Source organism: Xenopus tropicalis, chromosome 2 (genome assembly GCF_000004195.4).
Source record: "Xenopus tropicalis strain Nigerian chromosome 2, UCB_Xtro_10.0, whole genome shotgun sequence".
Lineage (NCBI taxonomy): Eukaryota > Metazoa > Chordata > Amphibia > Anura > Pipidae > Xenopus > Xenopus tropicalis.
The window spans coordinates 32002189-32025372 of record NC_030678.2 but is presented as its reverse complement, the minus strand read 5'-3'; the positions used below and the strand labels follow the sequence as shown (position 1 = coordinate 32025372).

The 23184-nt window shown below is 41.2% G+C and overlaps 1 protein-coding gene across 1 annotated transcript; it reads right to left on the bottom strand.

The window, feature by feature from the left end:
• Window positions 1-2518: 2518 nt before the first annotated feature.
• Window positions 2519-23184, bottom strand: trarg1 (trafficking regulator of GLUT4 (SLC2A4) 1). The gene is given in 3 exon segments (NM_001005003.1): window positions 2519-4132; window positions 6331-6460; window positions 22564-23184. Coding segments are annotated over 3 exon segments (540 nt in total). The 5' UTR covers window positions 22963-23184; the 3' UTR covers window positions 2519-4121.

Below are 23184 nucleotides of genomic sequence, written 5' to 3'. Positions count from 1 at the left end.
TTAGCCTTTATTTTGTATAACCAGCTGCTAAATGGATCCAAAGGGTATTCTGATTCTCTTGCGAATAGGTTCTCTAGTGTGACGAGAAGTAAGAATGTACAATGCTCAGCCTTGATTCTTATTAAAATAGCAAAAAAAAATAAGCATTTCCATAACAGCAAATTCTTAATTACAACTTTTGCTCTCTATCATTTTTCCCAGTCTCTGCATTGCCTGCTGGCTGCCAAGGCTGCTAACAGTGGGGAAAGAATAATGCACAGGAAATTTCATTGGATTAATATCCTCCCTCTGTGAGCACAAGCTGCTTTGCTCCATCTCATCGCTATACTGCATACCTGGCTGGGATCCAGCAAGTTCCATCTCCGTTTTCATGTGTTGCTTGGCAAATCCGTTTAAACCAGACTACAAAAGATAATAAACAAAGGCCAAACCATGTTGTCACCCTTAAAAAAAACCAGACTGGAGACGATGGGCCCATGCATTGTAAACTTTATTTCTTTCATGCCAAAAATACAAAATGGAATGCATTCAATCCCTCACACCCACCTTGTCATTTATATATTCCTTATATCATGCCCTTGTGTTTTGGCAAGAGGGAGCGAGTGTGGGATCTCTGCATGCTACCATTGTGCACTGAATGATATGAGAGTCTGAGGGCCTACACATAGGGTTGCCACCCAGCTGGTATTTTACTGGCCTGGCAGGTAAAAATGTTGCTTGATGCCAATGTTATTAATAGGGAAAAACCATTAAAATATAGGATCCCAGTTTGTATTCCAGAAAAGGTGGCAACCCTATTTACAGACCGTGTCGTCCAAAAGAAAGTTTAGCAGCTTATGCTAGGGGGAAATGTAGGGAGTGATGCTAATGTTGAATGGGCATGCCAATACTTAGCACGGGTTGGATCACAGCCATGCATGGCAATGTGCCCTGTCTGCATTGCACCTCGTTTTGGCATAAATACACTTCTTCTGTTTTTCCAGTTTAAACCTTCCCAGAAACAAACACTCAGTGATCATAGAATATAGAAAACTTACGCAGCCTCAGCGGTGATGAGTTAATTTCTAATAAGACCCCAGGGCATAATACAATTTTTGGTGCAAATAGTATCATATATTAGTACCTGGTAATGTATAGGCTAGGTTGTATTGCCCTCATACTTATCATAGTCATTATAATGGCATTACCCTGTTAGTGAATGGCTAGATGAGGGCATACAGCTTCCTAATAGCACAATATAAATAGCATCATTTGAAGTTTCCTTTTGGTATATTCTGCAACCAGTAGAGTTCAAATATTACTGAAACCCCATAATCAGTATAAACACAGAAAGAATCAGACAGTAGGTTGTGGTTTGGCAGCTACAGGCTTATCTTTTCACTGTACATTGACTGTACATAGCTCATAGCAGGTAACAGATAATGAATACAGTCCTGCGATGCTTTGCCACTGTTGCAGTTTTATCTGCCACTGATGATCTGTAGGACTGTGCTGGTCCCTAGAACCAGCGTACTGGAAACGGCTGTCATATTGGAATGATGGATCATGTTGCTGCCGTGTTCCCTTGCATTGTGCTATTTCAACAAATCTTCGTGGGATCTCTTGTTATTAAAGCCTTATCAGTTATTTGGCTTCAGTTAATACATCTGTTCCTAAAGCGCTGATGTGTTATTTCATACAGTACTTGAAAATATGTGGCGTGCAACAGGCAGGCTGCATTGGGTCATAAAGCAGCAGGTTCAATAGAGGCAGTGAGGCCTGAAGCCTGGCACTTGCACTGCCTGTAGCCAACAGAGCGGAGCAGATAGCACAAGGCTTACCAGGGAATAATTACTATTCCAGCCTGGCAGCTTCATGCTTTATGCTCAGTGCTGATAATGGGATACTGAGGGGCAGATTTATCAAAGGTGGAGACGTTTTCATTGCACTTAACCTCATCTACAAATGCTTTCACTGGAAGCCTATGGGACCCTTGTGCAGCTTGAGAATAATTCTGCTCATGCGTTTGCACATGTGAGGCAGTTGATGGAAGGAGTAATAAACAAGCACTTTGAGATTTCTCAGGTCCGAGGTTGAGTGTGATAAAAAAAAGAAAGAGATTTTATATTTTGACAAATTTGCCCCTAAATTGGCCACAATTATATTATATATAATGCTGTGCCCAGGCTTCATACTATATCCACAACCTCTTCCACAACCCTTACCTTTTTTTAAGCAGTTATTAAAATAGTCAGATAGTCCCAGTCCATGCGATGGGTCATTAATACCTAATTTTATAGAAAACGATTACCTAAGTGTAAATAGCTGTTTCAGTAATTAAGGAGATGTTTCTCACCTCCCAATGACTTCCCAGCTCTGCTACCTACAATTACTGGAATTCCCTACCGCAAGACATCAAACCCTTAACCCCCCCTTAGGAATTCAAATTAGTACCTGAAAATGCACCTTTCTTAGGTCTGGAAACCCTCCCCACCCAGCAACATATGGCACCTTTGTAAGTATCCCCTTTTTTCTTTCCTTATTCTTTATGACATTTGCTTCTCTCTTTTATTTCTGTCCTTCATCCAACTGAGATCTCCAGCTCACAAGGCTGTTACCTCCTTCATATTCAGAAGGTTATTTTTCTTATACCTGCCAATTCTGGTGTGGAATGAAAGGATCTGCTGGTGATTTCTAATTAAAGGCAATGCTTTTGCTTTGTGTGCAAAGAAAAACAAGCAAACTATATTGAGATAATAATTTTAGATAAAAAATGTTTCCTTAGTTTCCTTTGTTTTTTACAACCCTGCTAAGTATTCAGTCTCTTTGTGCCATGGAGGATCCCTTATCAGCATGGATACAATACAGAATTAAGAGCGATATAAAAGAAAAGCAGTTATATAATATATTAGACCAGTGTGAAATAAAGAGCTCTTAGATTTTATCTCATATTAAAGGAAACTTTCCATTCCATTAGAGCAATCTTATTGTGTTTTGCATTGAAAAGAACAAGCCCATAGTCTGTTGGATTGCAGACCCCGGGGATAAGGACTGCCAATTAGGAATAGGATCCCAGAAACCCACCAGGATCTTTGGATCCTCACCTACTTTTTACCATTATTATCATAATAATCATATTATGAGTTTTGATATGCTTTTAATTGACTGCCGCCAACCACCAGAAGGCATTTGTCACAGGGACACCATTATATTATTATAATATCTACTGTAAATGGTTTAAATTACCTGTAGATAATTTTCCTATTAACTCTTTGTGTTATATTCAGGGCATATGAATCTCAGGCTAAGAAACATGATGTAATACAGACGCCATTGAGTTTTGAGGCAGTAATTGGACCTCTAAGTGTACACGGTGCCTACAAGAACAGCCCCAAGCCTAGGGACAGACTTAATGAGTGAAACAAGCCATATGCACGGACTGAACACCCTGTATAGCTCAGTCAGATCTCACCAAACCCAAGAGTCCTGTATATATTTTAGGATATTTTCACCTCCAGCCAAAACGCAAGCAGAGGAGAAGAGGTGGCCATTGCAGCAGGGAATACAACCATGCAGCCGGTGCAATTCTCTTAAATTACCCATCAAAAATATTTAAAAAAAAGTGATTAAAAGTCCTGTTCCATTTTGTCAGCGAAGAAGCATCATCATCCAAAACAGGGGAGGCCACACAGCGTTCTGCTGCATGTGAGGGTCTTTTCTTATCACAACCCTATATTTGGCAGTTTTCAGCTATATTATTTAATACATACAATAGCTTTCATTCCTTTGATACAAAAGCTGGAAATAAAAACAGGGTTTGTGCCATCACCTGAATGCCAGTCCCAGGATGCCCAGCCAATCACTGTCCATCTTCAGGGTTTCCTGTTAAAAGCTTCCTCTTGGCATCTTGCATTTCTCTTGTTTCAAGTCCATTGTCTTGTGCGCTGTACTCCTGCTTCTCTCTCCATTCCCAAGGGCGTGGCGTTTAAAGTGCTGCATGCAATCCCTTGGACCTTGAGTGGGACTGGACCTGGCTCTTCCTCTAACATTAGACTCATTTGCAGTGAGGAGGATAAAAAGTGTGTGAAGGGAAGGCAGGCCATGTCCACATCTCCCATTTGGCTTCCTTCTAACTGCAAAACCTAGTGAAAAACTGGAAGAGAAGGGATCAGTGGACAGAAATGACTGTGGGCACCAACGCATTCACTCATTTACACAAATGTTAATGCACTTGTGGTTCGACTGAACATTCATAACCGAAACGTGAGAGTTAAGTGTTCAACATTTGTTGCATACAGACCATATTTCCCACACAGGCACTGTGCATTTTAAATGGGTGATTAACCTTTATGTTAACTTTTAGTATATTATAGAATGGCCAATTCTAAGCAACTTTTCAACTCTTCATTATTTATTTTTAATGGATATTGAATTATTTGCCTTCTTTTTCTAACTCTGTGCAGCTTTCAAATGGGGGTCACTGACCCCGGGAGCCAGAAATCTATTGAGGCCACAATTTTATTGTTACTTTTTTTCACTTATTTTCTATTCAGGTCCTTTCCTATTCATATACCAGTCTCTTATTTAAACCACTCCCTGGTTGCTCAGGTAATTTGAACCCTAGCAACCTACCAACACCAAACTCGAGAAAAACACAAACATTTAAATAATTAAAAAACTACAAATAATAAACAAAGAAGACCAACTGTAAATTTCCTCAGAATATCACTCTCTACATCATACTAAAAGTTAACTCAAACATGAACAACCCCTTTAAAGCTTGTGCACTAGAAGTAGGCCTCATGGTCCTGGAGAGGTTCTCTCTTACTACTTTTATGGTCCTGGAGGGCTCTGCTTCAGCTATGAATGCTTGGGTCTCAGCAAAATGTCATGGCAGCTGGGGACCCTGCCGCAGAGCTCTGCACTCTTGAAGCTGATACAGTGGCACAGTAAGGTGCTTTAGCTAGGCAGTGATGTGGTTTGGAAGGGTAATTGGGGCCTCAGATGAGGGTGTCATAATTAAATGTGTTTCTTCTGCATATTTGTACAGTTACATTGTCATCTATTAGACCCTATGGACTTCAACTGGCCCCGGGTGGAAAATCCTGGCGTTAAGTTTGGGCTTCTCTAATTGGCTTGCATGCAGGGCTTCTCCTCTCTGTGAGTGTCTGCCCATGAGCGATCATGCAAGTACCCCACCCTCTCCCTGGGTTCTGCCCCTGGATGTAGCAGCTATTACCAAGCATTAGGCTGGAGGGCGTGGGGGATTTTTTTTCCAAGCATTTTTTTGTGAAAAGAAAAAAGCTACCACCCTATGCACAGGCCCTGGGTGCATAGAAACTTTTATAATTATGTGCTTCTGGTCCCCAGCACCATATCATACAGTCATACATTTAGTTACGCATTACAAGGTAGATGGGTGGGATCCTATAATGAAAAATTGAGTTCATACCTAGGACAACACCCACTGCTTCCTGCTATAATGGATGAAGCAAATAATAATAAAAGTCCTGCATATATTGTTGACTTTATTGTTACATAAACTCCCTATCACCCCTGTTCTGTACTCCTGATCTCCCACCCAACAACAAGCTCAGCTACCGGTTAAATGGTTGCCCTTAAAATATAATCCCCAAACCAATTTGCCAACCTACAAATACAGTACATACATACTGCAACTTTACTACCTCTAGATTATGCCTTGTTGTGTGTCCCCATTGCTCTATCATGGCACAGCCTGTTGCTGAAATCACAGCAAAACAATGTGGGGGTGGGGGGGATGTAGAAGTGGCTGAGTGACTGGGCGGATAGAGGAAAATCTGAGTAATGATTAGTCTTAATTAACCACTGTGCATAATAAATAGCAGAATAACGTACAAAATCCCTATTGCTCAGTTTCCAAACAATCACAGGAAGCAGAACACAAACAATATATATATGTTTACTGAAACATGCTGTTTGCTCAGACAAAATACAATAGTCTAACATTATACAAATAATCAAATACTGCATGTGTCAGAAATCTAAAACAGGTTGGAAAAAGGGCTAGAAAGGTAAGAAAATGCCATTACGAAAAGACAAGGTTACCTGTACCTAAGCCATTTGATGTAAAACATAGGCAATTGTGGTATGTTGCACCCCGTAGGCCACATTTGACGAGGACCAATTAATACCAGTAATTGGTTGCCTTAAAATTGGATTACATTACCACATTTCTGGCAAAGTGGGTGGCCAAATTTAATTTCACAACTGCTATGCCTGTTTATAGTGAATGTGCTCTCTCTAAATAATGCCTTCCTTTTGTTGAGAGACCCTACATGGAGATGGCCCCCATTAATATGAAGTACTTACTGGTCAAGCTGAGAATGCACAGCACAATAATGACAAGTCCAAGCAAGATGGAGACGACACTCAGTAGCCTGGCCAAACGTCCTAATCTCCGCGCTCCATCTAAATCTCCCTGCTGCAGGCTGTTTCTTGACTAGCAAAAAGGAGACAGGAACATAAGCCTAAGGTTAGTGGTCAGAGATAAGGATCCACAAGCTCAGCTCATTCATAGAACTCTCTCAACTCTTCTCATTATAAATCAGTTACAATATATGTATTCTTTGCTCCTGGGTGGCACTGAACACAGATTTCAAGTGTAATGGTTCCTGTTTCAGTTTTATATCTCTTACACGCAGTCACTAAGGCACAATGAGAGAGACAGGATCTGAAAAGGAAGATAATGTAACTAGCAGTATAACAATTTGTCTCTATTTATTGCCAACCTTAATAGCTTATTAAGAGAACCATTTTTCAGTCGAAGGGATTGTTCCGCGGTTTGAAACCAAAGGTATCGCTAACCTGCTGAGTTAAGGGGGAGTGCACCCCCCAAAATGAGTGCAATGAATAGGGCTTGGGCTGAACATACAGGGTTGGAATTCTGAATGGTACATTTTGTATTTTTATATCTTTAGAAATTTGTCAATTGTGAGAAATAGGAATGAGAAAAGAGAGCACAGTGACTTGGATATGTAACAATGAAAAGAAAAGCAATGTTGTTTTGTCATTAATACTGCAGTGTACACTACCCAGAGTAGCTCAACAGCACTGAAGCATCATGGCTCCTAGGTTTACCCAAATAAGCATTATTTCCTATCCCAGCAGATGTCCCTGTAACCAGGGGGATAATCCAAACCCTTCTGCTGGCAGTGAGAAACTTGCTGACAAGCCCCCATATACTCCCCCTGCTTTTCCTGCATGCAAAATGGGGTCCCTGAGTCACGAGTGTTAAAGCCCAACCCCGATTTTACTGTAGGAAGATTTTATTATTATTATTAACATTTATTTATAAAGCGCCAATATATTCCGCAGCGCTGTACAATAAGTGGGTTTCATACATTGGACATACAGAGTAACATATAAAGCAATGAATAACCGATACAAGAGGTGAAGAGGGCCCTGCCCAAAAGAGCTTACAATCTACAAGATTTGCTTTAAGATTACGTTGCCTGCATTTTAATTTTAGAATATGGGTTTGGAAACTTAATGCAGAAACCTACTATCCAGAATGCTCCAAAGTATGGCAATGCCATTTTCATTGCAGAATGAACCTTTTGCTGAAAAAAACCCAAGTCCCAAGTATATACCAGATCCCACATTTCTTTTCTATAGTAGAGCAATTTGCCACCTGAGATAAGTTACTCCCTTCTGAAGGCTCAGCCTCCTATGCCTCCTTCTATACATTCATTTTATTAATCATTTGCTATGCCATGTTACTAACATTAATATTTGAATTGACTTTTATGACTTTAAAGGTACATCTATTAATGTTTTCAAATGGAGCATTCAACTTTAAATTAACTTTTAGTATCATGTAGACATTGATGTTCTAAGATCATTTGCAGGTGGTCTTAATTTTTTTTTCAGTTATTTAGCTTTTTGTTCAGTTTGGTATTTCAGCAGCTTTTCGGTTGCTAGGGTCTTATTTACCCTAGCAACTAGGCAATTATTTGAATGAGAGATGAGAATTTGAATAGGAGAGGACCCAAACAGAAATATAAGTATAAAGAGTAACAATAGGAACATTTGTAGCCTCATAAAGCAATAGATTTTGGCTGCTAGTGTGCCCCACTTAAAGATGAAAAAAGTAAAAAAAAGGTAGACAAATAAACAGGAAATTCTATAACATACTAAAAGTTAGTTCAATTTTGAACAAAGCAGCTGGAGTCAGGCTTTTTTACATTTATAAGAATTCCAGTTTTGTCTTAATAATCATAATTATTTGAATAATATATGAATTATGAAGAGTTACTATATGCAGGCGATTAACAGCAACCAGTTAATATCCGGTGCACAATGGGATTCCTTTTCCAAAAACCCATTGCCCAGAATGCTCTGACAACCACAAATGCCATTTCCTATAATGTATCATTGAAATAATTCTTGTGTGGTTCACTCTCCACCTCTGTAACAAGATTAGGAATAAGCTGGAGAATACATTTGTTCTGTACTTAAGCTTTACAGACCATCAGTCATGTATTTCTGGTAGGTGGAACCCATCCTGTATTTGGCATATTCTGATGCACAACCAATAGAATGAGAGGCTCATTGTGACGTCACTTCCTCTTCATGAATATTAGAAAAGGGCAGGGGGTATGTAAAATCCATTGGAAAGTATCACAGCAGCATTAAGTATTTACACGTATAAATGAATATTCTCTTAATGCTACATTTTAAAATGTCATTAATTTTATAAGCTTTGTCCAGCAAAAGCATTTAATGAGATGCATCTTGAAAGCTCTCTTATAGACTGAATACTGAATGAAAAGGCAGCTGGAAGCTTGTATTATATATATTTATATATCTTATTAAATGGTCTTTACTGGAATTTGTGAATATTGTGTGCATACAGCATTCCTTTTCTGCATATTTATGGTTATACAGTACATAGAAATCTAAACTGCCATAATGGTAGAAAGAAAAGTCACAAACTATCATCAATGCATTTTATGATGGCTAAGGGTGCCAATTCCAATTTTGCCTAAATAGGCCCTAGTATCTAAAATACACAGAGGCCCAAACAGCCCCCCCAGCCCAATAAATTGTGACTGCCTATGGCATCTTACAGCAGCCCCTCTGGCATTTGCCAGAACCCACAGATTGCCAGTGCGGGCCTGATATGCAGGCAAGGAAAACCAACCAGTCAACAATTACCATTGATCATGTTAGTGCATAATAAGCTGGACACTTGTTTTATAATATAGGCCCCTGCTGTGTGAACTGTAGAATATTTGGCTTCTGTGTGGCCTATAACAAGCCATTTGAACAACTGGTATAATGACAGCTGATTAGCCCAAATGAAATACCAAGTTGGCATTTAGTAACCAATTAACTGCTACTAAGTAGCTCTGTGTGTCTTCACCCTAACGTTTCAAATGCTTGTGCCTTGCAGAAAGCAAATGTATCTGAATGGTGTAAGGTCTGCACTGCCATATTACCTTTGCTATGTAAATGGCATTAATGTATTATCTATATTGCAAATGGTACAGTATGGTAAATGCTAAATGCCAAACCCAGGACATACTAGAAAAATAATAAACTATCAATGCACAATTTTCTGCTAACAGGACCACCATCAGGGGAGAAAGGGGGTACAGTTCTGCTGAGCCCAGGGTAATCTTCCTCCGTAAGGGGGCAAAAATTATGAAAATTGTGTAAGTTACATATAAAGTTAAACTTACGAAATTTTCTGCTTCACCTATGAGCAAAATAGTTTACCTTTTGAAATACAGTTGGGTGGAATTGTCATCTACTGTGCCCCAGGGGCTATACATATAAAGACCATCTTCCATATTTTTGTTGTGCTCTCATTGTTGAAGAATATGGCTAGCCCCATGTGAAATTTCAAAATGAAATATAAAGAAATCTTTTTGTGTTTTTGAAAAATTGAGTTCAATGCAGGATTCTGCTGGAGAAGCTCTATTAAAAGAGAATTCAAGTCAAAATGTAAAAAGCATACTGCCCAATAGTCCTCCTATTGTTTAGTAACAACGCCACACTTTTGGCTCACCTAATCAAATATTTACTCAGTCACACTTACTTCACATTTTCTAGAACAGGCAGCCATCTCTAAAAGGGTATTCTCCCTTCCTTTCCCTCCTTGCTTCATACTGCACATGTGTTTCATTCCCTCCCCCCCCCTCCCCTCTGCCAGATCCACTTCTGATTGGCTGGTGGGCATGTGTAGCTCAGAACAGGAGACAGGATCAAGTTACACATGCTCAGAGAATAGGAAGGCTGCCGCTGGCACCTACAGGAAGGGGAGAGAGATTTCAGTGATGTCACTGTAGTCTTCACACTGCTGTAGGCTGCCAGCACCATATTTCAGAGAAGCAAGCAGGGATCTGGGAATTTAGATATGCAGTAAGTACTTAAAAACAATGCCTTTAGACTTACTTTTAATTTATATTAACCTTTTATTGTCCTTTAAATGTTTTGCAAAAAAACATGTTTTCCCATAGCAGTATTACTATTTTCTATATTTAGTGTTTTAAAGGTATTCGTATTTTTATACTGCACATACCTGGCTTTTGGTTCAAGAGCTCTCATTCAAAGCAGCTGTGCCAGTGGCCTGAGGGTTAACTGCATACAAAAGCTGCATCTTTAATGAGATGTCACTCTGCATATTGCTCTCTCTTTCCCCTTGGGATACTAGAGCTGTGCTGACTACTGGAGGGAAGGTCCCTCCTGCACAGATTTTTAGGTCCCATCTCCCATTCACTTTCTGAAATAGACCTGATGCACTCACATATCTGAATTAATATCATGGAAATTGCCTGCAACCAGATGCTGTATTATCTTGGCCCACAAGCTGGGGTGGGCATGGCCTGGCAATCTGTGGGTTCTGCCAAATGCCAGAGGGGCTGCTGTAAGATGCCATAGACAGTCACTATTTATTGGGCTGGTGGGGGCTGTTTGGGCCTCTGTGTACTAGAAATACCAGGGACTATTTTGAATTCCAGTCCAGACCTGGTCATGGTGCAGAATCAGATGTCAGACTAGTTCCAAGACACGTATGCCTTCCAATGTGCACCCATGATAAAAAAACAGCATCATAAACTTGTTCTTTTCAACTTTAATTAGGAACACTGGTATTGAAATGTATCAAAATCTGTGCAGAAGTCTCTGCCACCCCATATATATATATATATATATATACACACAGATGCATGTTTGTTTACATGGGATGGACATGTGCACTGTCTCTCATCCAGTTCCATTGGGTTGTCTATAGCTGTGAATTAAGGAACACAAACTGTAAGGGTTCCCTAGCAAAATGTAACTATATAGTTGTTTAAAGGAACAGTAACACCAAAAAATAAAAGAGCTTTAAAGTAATAAAAATATAAGGGCTCTGGCACACGGGGGAGATTAGTCACCCGCGATTAACTCCCTGTTCGCGGGCGACTAATCTCCCCGAGTTGCCTACCCCTGCCATCCCACCGGCGAACATGTAAGTCGCCGGCGGGATGGCAGACGCGGTGGGGCGATTTCCGGAAATCGCCGAAAAAGACTCGCGAGTCTTTTTCGGCGATTTGCGCGAAATCGCGCCGCGTGGGATGGCAGGGGTAGGCAACTCGGGGAGATTAGTCGCCCGCGAACAGGAAGTTCGCGGGCGACTAATCTCCCCCGTGTGCCAGAACCCTAATGCACTGTTGCCCTGCACTGGTAAAACTGGTGTGTTTGCTACAGTAACACTACTATAATTTATATAATAAGCTGCTGTGTAGCCCCGGGGGCAGCCATTCAAGCTGGAAAAAAGGAGAAAAGGCACAGGTTACATAGCAGATAACAGATAAGTTCTGTAGAATACAATAGTGTTTTATCTGTTATCTGCTATGTGCCTTTTCTCCTTTTAATGGCTGCCCCCATGGCTACATAGCAGCTTATTTATATAAATTATAGTAGACTTTCTGAAGTAAACACACAACTTTTACCAGTGCAGGGCAGCAGCACATTATATTTTAGTTACTTTAGTTTTCCTTATAATTGTGAATGTACAAGGGCAGAATTCTCTATGTAAAATGCTGTAGCAGGTTGAAATTCTAATTCTGCAAGGTAAGACCTACAAATCTCTTAAATGGCTATTGAAATATGCTGGGGGCTTTATCCCAACACACCAGCCCTGTACCAAGCCCACTCCATAACAAAAGAAAGTATTTAGATGACCCATAACAGCATTTTAAGTATGGATTTAATGTTGGATTATCTCCTATGTTGCTTGCCTGTACCTGCAGGGACATGTCTCTGTACTCAGTAGTTGCAGGCCAGTGGATATCTCCGGCTTTTCTTTTCCTGGCCATGGGGTGGGGGAAGCTGAGATAATTATCAGAGAGGATTTTGCTGAACTTGCATTGACTCTCTCAATGGAGCAGGAACAGACTGGATCAGTTGGTGGGATAAACAGAGTAGGCAGTGAGCATTACTCTTCTCTCAAACACCCATAGAAAAATAACCCCCATAAATCTCTTTAAAATAACTAACTGGAAGTGATTGTTTGGAGTAAACAAACAGGGGCTGGTTCCTGCAACCTCAAATTATCTTCCCAGCTACTTATACCGGCAAATAAAACTGCTGTTCCAGTAAAGCCACAACCCCCAGCTACATTAAGCAGGCCAGAGGTGGGGAAGCATTTTATGGCATTGCAAAAGCAATAACAATACTGAATTCTAAACAACCAATAAGTCTATGGAGAAGCCTTTTATATGGTGATATACTAATTAAAAAGCTTTGTGATGGTATGTCGCTGTAAATTAATCATGCCTATTTACGCCCTCCTACAGTAACTGAAATGTGATTATCTTTTAAGGAGAACTCTGAAAACAAATATAGCTTCTGCACTTACCTAGCCTAGAGGTTTAGCATCTCTATAACAGTGATGAACCTCACTTCACATCTGTGCAAGGAGCTGGATATCTTATTATTATGCCATCCTTTAAGTGTCAGTGACACTGCACATGCTCAGTGTGCTCTGGGAAGCTGTTGAGAAGCTTAGGGGTCACCACAAACGTTCAAGTAGGAAATGAGGTTTCTCAATTGATAATGATGCTACAGGGCTGCAGTCACTATGGGCTGGTACAGAATCTCAATATAATACTTGCAGCATTTCTACCCTACTTCTTTGTTCTACTTTCCAAACCAAAATTTGTTAAAGTGCCCCACACAACACAGAAACCCCTAATATACCTATCACTGTTCCTTCAAAAAGTATGAATAAATACCATAAAATCCAGTTGCAAAACTGTTCTCTTTCTGCATCATTTGAAATCCTGGCAGGGGAGGAGGGACTAAAACATTGATATTACAAATTGTAACAACATCTTACAGACAGCATGCAGGAACTACATAGTCCACTATGCATTTCATTGTGATGTTCCTTTCCATATTGTATATGAAATTGTGGGATTTGGAGGATGCAGGCTGAAGGCAGGCTTAGGACAGTCGACTACTCTTACATTTTTTGAGTCTTAGGTAACTGTTCCAAACCCTATTATTACATTAAAAAGCATGAAAAGACTGCACATTTTTTAGTTGAAGTACATTGCAAAGTTTCTTGAACTTATAGTATGTTTACCTTTCAAAATGCATAAGTTGTGTTTGGATGGAGTTCCCCTTTAATGAACTAATGTGCCTTTTGTGAACCAATTAGGGTTGCCACCCAGCTGGTATATGACTGGCCGGTATTACAAATTTACCTATAATCCCTCCCTTCCCTGACTCCCTCTGCAGTAGATCTCTTCTCTCTCTGCCCTGCCCATTTCCCCACCCACCCACCAGTTTCCCTTCCCATCTGCCCATTTCACTGACCCATCCACCCAACCCCCTGCCTAGCTCATCCATTTCCCTGTCCCCAAGTGATGCGACTGCCAGCCCCCTCCAACCTAAAGGCCAGTAGTAAAAAATAAAAAAGGCGGTAACCCTAGGAACAAGTTTAATGTCCCATGCATGCATAATATATAACCCCGGGGTCAGACTCAGGGGAGCAGAGCTGCCACACCATGGGCCCCCATACCCCCCCAAAAGGGGCCCCATCATGGTCAAACACCCCCCCCAGCCACCCACTGCCCGCCCAACTTTGATATAGAGTAAAGATTGCCATAAGTGGAAGCCACATAGAAAGAGAGATTTGAATTATCCAAGATGCATATATACACAGGGATTTCTCCCATGGAGAGATTATGTCGCCTGTGTTAGATCTCTGCTACTGTGCTACTTTCCACTGACAACAATATGAATCGCTGGTGGAAAGGCCTACGTACCGCTTCAGTTTTCCAAAGTTGTGTGAAGTTGTCTGCATGAAGCAACTGACTGGACTGGCTGCTCTTTTAGGCTGATGCCCCATGGAACTTGTTAGCAGAGAGTTATCACGGGTCACTGACCACTCCAAAATGCCTTTCCACCAGCAAAAATAGAAGTCGCAGGTGGAAAGACCTTAGCATTGCTTCAGTTTTGCAGGAGGAAACTTCATACAACTTTGGAAAACTGAAGCGATGCAAAGGCCTTTCCACCAGCAATTCTTATTTGAGCAGGTGGAAAGGCAATTCAGAGTGGTTAGTCGCCTGCAATAGCAGAGATTTATCGTGGGCGACTAATACACTCTGAGGAACATCAACCTTAAGGTGAAGGCAAAGTCACACAGAGCATTGGCTCCACTTCTCTCTGCCTGTGTTTTGTAGGCAGGCAGAGAGAAGAGGATCCACTCTCTTTGGCAGCATGGTGTGGCAGTACTTTGACCTGAGTGCAGCTACACGGAGCGGAGCAGAGACCAACAAGAAAATGCCTGATACAAGTCTAAGGCAAGATAAGGGGTGGCCTTAGTTAAAAGTCTAGTCTAGTCTCCAGTACTAGAGTATACTGTACACTCCGCAGAATAAGAAAAATGCACAGTAATAAGGAAAGACCATAGGAGGAACACAAAGGGGGCAGCCTCACTGAACGAGTAGATCATAATGTGTATTACCACCTTAAGGCTGGCTTCAAGATTCTGGTCAGTTTAACTGCTTAATGTCATACGACTTGCATGACTGCAGATTGTGCCATAAGATGATTTGTTAATTACAATTTAAAAATGTAATCTTATAGATTACAGATTTGGATACGGCCCAATCCACGTGCCTGGGTGAACCAAATCCAAATCTTTAAAATCACATGACATTTTGTCACATAAATACTGATGTTGAAATTTTTTCACTGTGTGTGGTTTTCAGTGCACACAATTCTCTTGAATCCTTTGGATTCAGTTCAGTATTCAGCCAAATCTTTCACAAAGGATTCAGGGTTCAGCCAGATCCCAAAATAGTGGATTCAGTTCCTCCCTAATAGATACAGATATATGTGCAAAACAGACAGTGCCAATAAACAAATACCCTGTCTTGCCAATTAATAAAGAACCATCCTTTATTAACCAACAGTGTTTGACTGGGCCTCCAAGGGAACCTGAAACCCAGGGCCCAAAATTAGATAGAAACAGTGCCAAATGTTTTACAGAAAATGTATGCTTATGGATTGGACTTATAGAATTTTTCCCAGACTTCTGTAACTTGAAGATCCTCTAGTACTCTGACAGGCCAGGCCAACCCTGCTAACCATACACCTTGTTGTCCAGACTGGAATTTAAATTAGGCCCTTCAAGCACACAGAGGCACAAACAGCCCCCACAGCCCCAATAAACAGTGACTGCCTATGGTATCTTACAGCAGCCCCTCTGGCATCTTACAGCAGCCCCTCTGGCATTTTACAGCAGCCCCTCTGGCATTTTACAGCAGCCCCTCTGGCATTTGCCAGAACCCAAAGTTTGCAAGTCCAGGCCTGTTGTCTTCTACAGAAAATTCTCTAACATCGGTTGCAACAACACAGTCATTCATAGTAACTAAACACTGTAGCTGTCCATTTTCTAGCCTGGAGACCACATGGCTGGTTATTGTGCGATTTGGACATCCACAGAGATGGATATACATAATCGGTGTGTATTCAGGGTAATTTGTCCAGTGAGAGAAACTGAGCAAAAGTGAAGGAAAGTGCTGTGGCTCCTCTCACTTCTATACCTGTCAACATCCTATCCACCTATTGGGAAGGGTGCAATGGCAGGCAAGGTTTTCATGTTCAATTTGAAAAGAAAGATGGGGAATCATATAAAAAGATATTCACTGCTTTACTCTAGACTTCTTTACTCTGCCAGCTTCATTGCATTCTATGCCATGTTCAAGAAGCCTGGCAAATAAAAGGAATCAGATGATTGGTTAGCTGTGCAATCATTAGCCACCAGCAGTGTATTTACCAGCCGGCCACAGCTGCTTCAGTAAATAGAAATAGATTTCCCATAATCCCATAAGTAAATGTCCTGTTGTGACCAGAGTAACACGGGTTCTTCTATCCTGGGATTTCTCTTCTCATATATGCAAGCCAGCGAGCTGCTGTTTACAAAATACTGTATTTCCTTTTACCAGTAACAATATCTGGAAGCATTAAACTTGCATGAGCACATTCGCAATAAATGTCTCTCTGACAGTGAACACAAAGCAATATCCCCGGCCTGAGAATGGGGACACTGAAACACACTGCACACAATACAATGTGGCGACGAGTGCAAGTTGTGTCTATAGCTACAGCATGCCAGCAATCTGCTGTGTAAGTTGCAAGCTATTGATGCCAGTTACTTGCAGATGAGGGATCAGTGCCAACAGACACCAGCACTTTTCTACTGCATTAAATCTGCAAACATCAACAGCTGCATTTAAGAGCAAGTGCCACCCTTTCACTGCCACATTCAGCCCCAGCATAAGGTGCAAACTCTAAAACGGCCCAAAATGTTTTATCCTCTCAAAAAACTTGCTTGTAATTTGCTTTGCAAAAATTGGTATTGTCATACCTGGGAGCTTTCTAGCTAAGCTGATGCAATAGGTCCTTAATTTATTGACCCCAAGACTTCATAACTGCATCACCATCTCTTCAGTTCCAACTGAAAGTCCTCAACCAATTCCATGCAAAATGTAAACCATATCTGTAAGATTAGTTTGCCTTTAATTTTTCTATACATGACCAGTAAAATATGCTGCCATATATAATTCCACTAGGTAATTCCAGACTGAAATTCAAAATAGGCCCCTGGCATTTTGAATACACAGAGGCCCAAGCAGCCGCCCCACAGGCCCAATAAATAGTGACTGTCTATTGCAACTTACAGCAGCCCCTCTGGCATTTGCCAGGACCCACAGATTGCCAGTCTGAGTCTGCTACCAGGGAATTTATTTTTCTGCATATATGTATGGCAGCAGCCATTCTCTTCCTCATCACAGTAACCAGTTAAGTCTCATCCTTATCCTACTTATAGAATTTTTGTATAGCAATGCAATCGCTTTGTTTATGCTTGTTATACTCAGCAAAATTTATATGAATGATTTAATTAGAACATTGGTGAGAGGCTGGTAAATTGCACGTGGCTTTGGGCTGCAAGACTCCATAATATTCTCAAATTTATTACAAGGAAAAGATAATTAGAATTTGAGACCCACCCCCCCAAAGTCGGTAAGTAAGTAAGTCAGTTAGTATTTACTTACTAAATAGAAGGATTCATATATCGGTTTTTAATTGGAATACTCTCCCACAAGGGAATGGTACACGAAACAATTCTGGGTGTTGTCACCAAGTTAGTTTGAAGGGACTGGTGACAAATCACTGAGAATTTTTCCCCATACGTTTCAATAGTCCAAACTCAGTGGTTCCAGTGATGATTGCTTAGACACATCCCCAGTGAGTGCTTTTGGAGGGTGTGTGTTTCAGGGCATAGCTAAATCTAACTCCATACAGCTATGTAATGCCTAGAAGCTCTGTATCATCTATACCTGAATAACCTGGAAGCCCTCTTGGAAAGATGATAGTTTGCTATCATTGCCCATGAACTCGAGTGGCTTATCATGATTGCAGTGGTTCAGTTCTGGGCCTTTAAGCTTTTTAGTTGTTGTCATTTGTCTTACATTTCTTTAAACTTGTATATGGGACACCTTTCATATGAACTTTCTGCTGAGGTTTCATATCCAGTGGTAATTTAATTTCCATCATTCCAGCTGGAAACAAATCGGACTCCCAGGATCACATAGCAGCTCTTGAAACTTGTATCTGTTAACTGGCATTCCTATAAGGTGTGAGTTCTGAATTTCCGGTTCAGTATGGCCTATTGGACCAGCGATGTGGCATGCTTTGCAGTGCAGCCAGCACGATCCAGTTCCAGTCAATGCAGTTAGTCCCCAGTGTGCCGAATGCTCTATGCTGGAGATCATTAGCAAGAAGTGCATTTTAAGTCTGCATTACACACCATTATTAGATTTCCACCGTACTCTCTCTCTATATAAATCCATATAGAATGTAAAAACTACGTTACTGGAAAATCACATATGATTAATTCATCTCTTTAAAGTTCTTGCGGACTGGAGTTTTTTTCCACCATAGTAGCTACTCAAGCCTGGTTCTTTGAATGGGTCAAAACCCTATCTGTTACTAATGCAGATAGTGAGGTTTTTAGGCCTTATTCACACAGGAGATTTGGGTCTAGTTCTAGTCACCTGGGCTTCTATCAGATCACGCTAGCTGGGCAATGCAGTAGGGAATCATACCCACATATATTCCATGCACTGATGACGCACTATACAAAATGCAGAACTTTGGCCCAATAGTTGGGGTGAGTCCAATGCCAGTGCACTGCATCTAAATAGATGGGGCCTTTACTACTTAATTTGGTCAGTCACTTCTGATTTAGTCTGGAATCAGACCCAAATTGTCAGGATGCATGTCGCTATAGGAGTCATGAAGCTCCAAGGTGGCTTCTTAAATCCTTACATATTTTCAGCATGGAGCCGATAATCTCTTAATAATGCATGAGTGATAATTTGGCAACAGATAACAGAATGTTTATTGTCAACATAAGCCTTAGTTTTGAAGTGAAGTATTGTGTTGCCCTTTGGCCTCATGCCTTCATTTAGGTCAAGGGAATGCTGCCCCAGCTTGCATGTTTGCCTCTAAGCACATTTTTCACAAAAAGAAAGGCTCTTTATCTGCATAGGTGAGGCCAGAGCACTATTTATGTCACTCTGAACTCTGGGAAAGTGCATCCTGCTTCCTTCTAGCTGTAACTGGACTAGAAATCCTATCTGCCCAGTACATTTCAATAGGATAGCCCTTTATACATAAGGCCCCTGGGGTACATTATTCCTTCTAACTAGTAAAATCAATGCTTTGAGGATGGCTGACAGTATATGCTGGAAGCTGGGGATGAGCAACAGCTGGAGGACTGCAAGTTGCCTCCCACAGTATATAGTTTCTGATAGGGCCATATTATCTCTTAAAATGCATCAGAGATGTCTCAGTTTCACTCTAGTCAATCTCCAAACAAAATAAAGTATAAATAATGGCAAATAAATATTTGAATACTAAAATGCACAAAAGTGACAAATTTTTTTAGCTTGGTGAGCAGTGGCCAAATGCCCTCCACAGACTTTAACTGCACTGGCATTGGACCCACCTAGGGTTGCCACCTTTTTTTTCATGTAATACCAGCCTTTGGTGAGGGCCTTGGAAACGTGGGACTGGGGTGGGGAAATGGGTATACTGAGCGGGGAAATGGGCAGACTGGGGTGGGGAAATGGGTTGACTGGGCGGAGGAATGGGTGGACTGTACATGGAAATTAGTGGGGCATAGGAAGGACTGTCCTTATAAGGGGGAATCCAGCAATCATTCCTCTATACTCCCTCATAATGGATCTGTCATGAATAACCACTAACACTCCCAGAGATCTCGTCTCTATATTCTCAAATGAGGTCCAGTTGAACAAATCTGACAGGGTGGGGCAGCTAACAGAGCTGAGCAAAAAATATCAGGAATATCACTCTGCAATAAATATCAGGAATTCTGCTTGAAGGAGAACATTTTTGTTCATGTGATAGAGAAATAAATGGCATTTATTATCCAAACTATCAACATTTATTGGTGTAACTGGCCCAGGGTAGTACCAATCTCGCAGGGTGTTGGCATTACCAACAATAACTACTGCACGTGGCTCCACACCAAACCCTGATACCAACTTGGAGCTTTGAAGGCACAGATGGCAATTTTTTTTTGTTTCTACACTTGTACAAAGTGCCAACATTGCCGTTTGACTCAGTTTCAGTGCTTTGCAAGATTCTTGCATGACTGTGAGACAAGTATGAATGTTGGTCTTCAGTCTTTATAATAGGCATTGGCTGCCTTCTACAAACTGTGCTTTTCTCCTACCTTCCCATTTGGCATTTAGGTATAGACCACTCTATGTCCCTAAACTAACACAGTTTATTATCAATACAGGTATGGAATTTATTATCTGGGGGCTTGGGACTTCCCAGATAAGGGGTCTTTCTGTAATCCAAAACACTATGCCTTAAGGCTACTGGAAAAGCATTTAAACATTTCATATATATAGATTTCACTTGTTTTGCATACATCATATAATTTAAGCTACATTAATTATCATCATGCTGTCTCATTACAGAGAAAAAAAGCAAATCAGTCAAAAATTAAGTTAAGATGGGACACTTCCAAAATAGAATTGCCCTTTTTGGAGCTTTCTGGATATCAGATTTCCAGATAAGAGATCCCATGCCTATGTAAAGTGCTAGCAGGTCACACAATGTACCTCAAGCCTTGACCCCACAAATGTGCACTGTTGTTGCTTACAATTACATTTAATATCTAGAATTGATATATACAATTTTCTTTGTCGATAACCAAACCATCAATAACTGCAACTGAATTTTTAAGCCAGTCCCAAGCTTTGGGTGTAATGTGAAGCCCAGAGCCACGTATTGATCCCTGCTGCCTGGGAATCAATAAGACTGTTTGATGAGGGCATAAAACCCATTTATCCACCAAGCACTACACTGATGCTCTCCTGAGCTAGAATTTCTAGTTAAACAGGCAATTCTATCCCAGCTCTGAGTGTGAGGTATTCCCTAGCACCGACCTGCAGAAACCCAAACCTTCTCATATCCCTGAATTCTTTTCCGCATTCCTATCACACTCCTTATTATTAACGGTACTGCTAGCTGCTGTTAATGTGCCAGAGGAACAGCAAGGCACTTCTGACTTGTTAAAAGCCTCTCTATATCCCATTACCATCAGCCTGATGGATCTATAAAGCCAAATTCATAGCATTAAACATGAGGTGGTGATGTCATTAATACTGCTAGGATTGGACTGAGATTTCCATTGCCCAACAGAGGTGCATTTACTTTAATAGCAGTGGTGAGTCTGCCAATGTAAGGTTTGGGTCCCACTATATGGAGAATGGTGCTAAAGCACTAAGCAGTGGCACATAAATTTCCCTGTGCTTGTCACATTGCCGAGCTCCTCATTTCTGAGTCTGATTAATGCCAAAGGCTCTCTCCTTAACTGCTGAGATGGCCAAAAGTATATTGGTTGCAGGCAAGCGGCAGGGAGGAGCCTGGATCCTGCTGTATCCCATTAACAGAGACATAGCATTTGTAAGGAAAATAGGAGACACTATGTTGCACATGCCCAAATCAGAGGGAGGCTCTGTGCCAAACTTTCCTTTTAATAGAGGCTGAATTGAGTATTACAGTGAGAGTATTACATGAAAGGGTTAAAAAAAAAAAAAAAAAAAAAAAAGGAATAACAACTGGTGAAAATGTGAATGATAGCACAGCAAGGTTAGCCTACCTGGCTTTCCCAGCAATACTGATAAATTACAGCCCCAGGCAAACTCTGCTGTTGTTGGGCAAAAACCGACTCACCCCCCACTACAGAACCAAGTCTCTATATTAAGCAGATCAGCGGGGATGCAACTCCCTGCATCCTTGGTAAATAATTTCCGATGTAGCACAACACTATGCAGACGTTAGTAGCTGTTTTTGTTGCTGACCATGCAATCTCCCATGCCTAATATCATTAGCACATTTAATTAACATTTTTCAAAGCACTATTTACCCTCCTTCTGTTTTCCTATTGGAATTAACAGGACATATGTTTTATTTTAGTATATAGCTGCATATTTGTATTAATTAATAGGTAAGAGGCTGCCATACTGCTTCTAAAGGTAAAATGGCACACCATCTATAGACTCGAAGGTAATAGCTGTACTTGTGTACAACTTGCATGATAAAATACCTGAATGTTTGCTGTGCTTTACCGACCATCACTTCTGGCAAAAAAGTAATCAGCAGATATTATTGTATCCTCTTGTACCGAGACAGTAAATAGCTGCACACATATATAATATTTATATGCATATGTATATAGCTTGATTTCTTGATTTGAATTGGGTGTAGGCAACCTCTGTCATTCCAGCTGTTACAGGGCTATAACTTCCTGGGCAAGAGGTTGCAGGGTTAAAGTTAAGAAACAAGTCTTATACAAGTGCTTTCTGCCCTACCCTAAAACTGACCCTGGTAGATACTTTTAGTTCTACAGTACCACAGAAGAACCCGCCAGTGCCTATCCTGTATAGTGACTCTGTAGCAGGCACAGCTATTCCCATGTGGGACACTAGTACTCACCATGATGGAGAAGACCAGTGCCACTATGTTGACTGGCCAGACTGGGCAGAAGCAGGAGAAGATGGCCAGGACGAGATAGTCGGTGGGCCTGCCCTGCTCCTGGGCGGTGGTGGCAGTGGAGGATGCCCTGGCAAGGCTGACCCTGGAGGGTGAGAGAGGGGCAGACTCCAGCTGCCCAGCTGACACCGATTTGTAAGGCAGGTTGTGGCCATTTTGTTCCAGGTCTCCCATAGACTTCTCGCTGGACATGGTGACTGAAAATGACTTCTTCATGCCATTCTCCTCCTTATTCTCCGAGGCATTAGTGAGGAGTTTCTCAGTCTCATGGGAGTCTGCGGGCAGAGGGTTCCCTGAACCTCCCAGTGCCTTCTCATATTGGGTATCGGTATTAATGGCCATGGTATTCCCTGCTGAGTACTCAGGGCTTTTCCTCTCTTTCTTTCTCTCTTTCTCTCACTCCACAAAACAATAAACTTCTGCTTCAGCGCTGCTAAAATCCCATTTAGACAAATAGTGGGGAGATGAAAAACTGTGTGAAGGAATGGAAGAAGGCAGAAGGCGCAGGCTGCAGTGAGGAATTAGTGGAGAGCTGAGGGAAGACTTGGGTGGTGCATGTTCCAG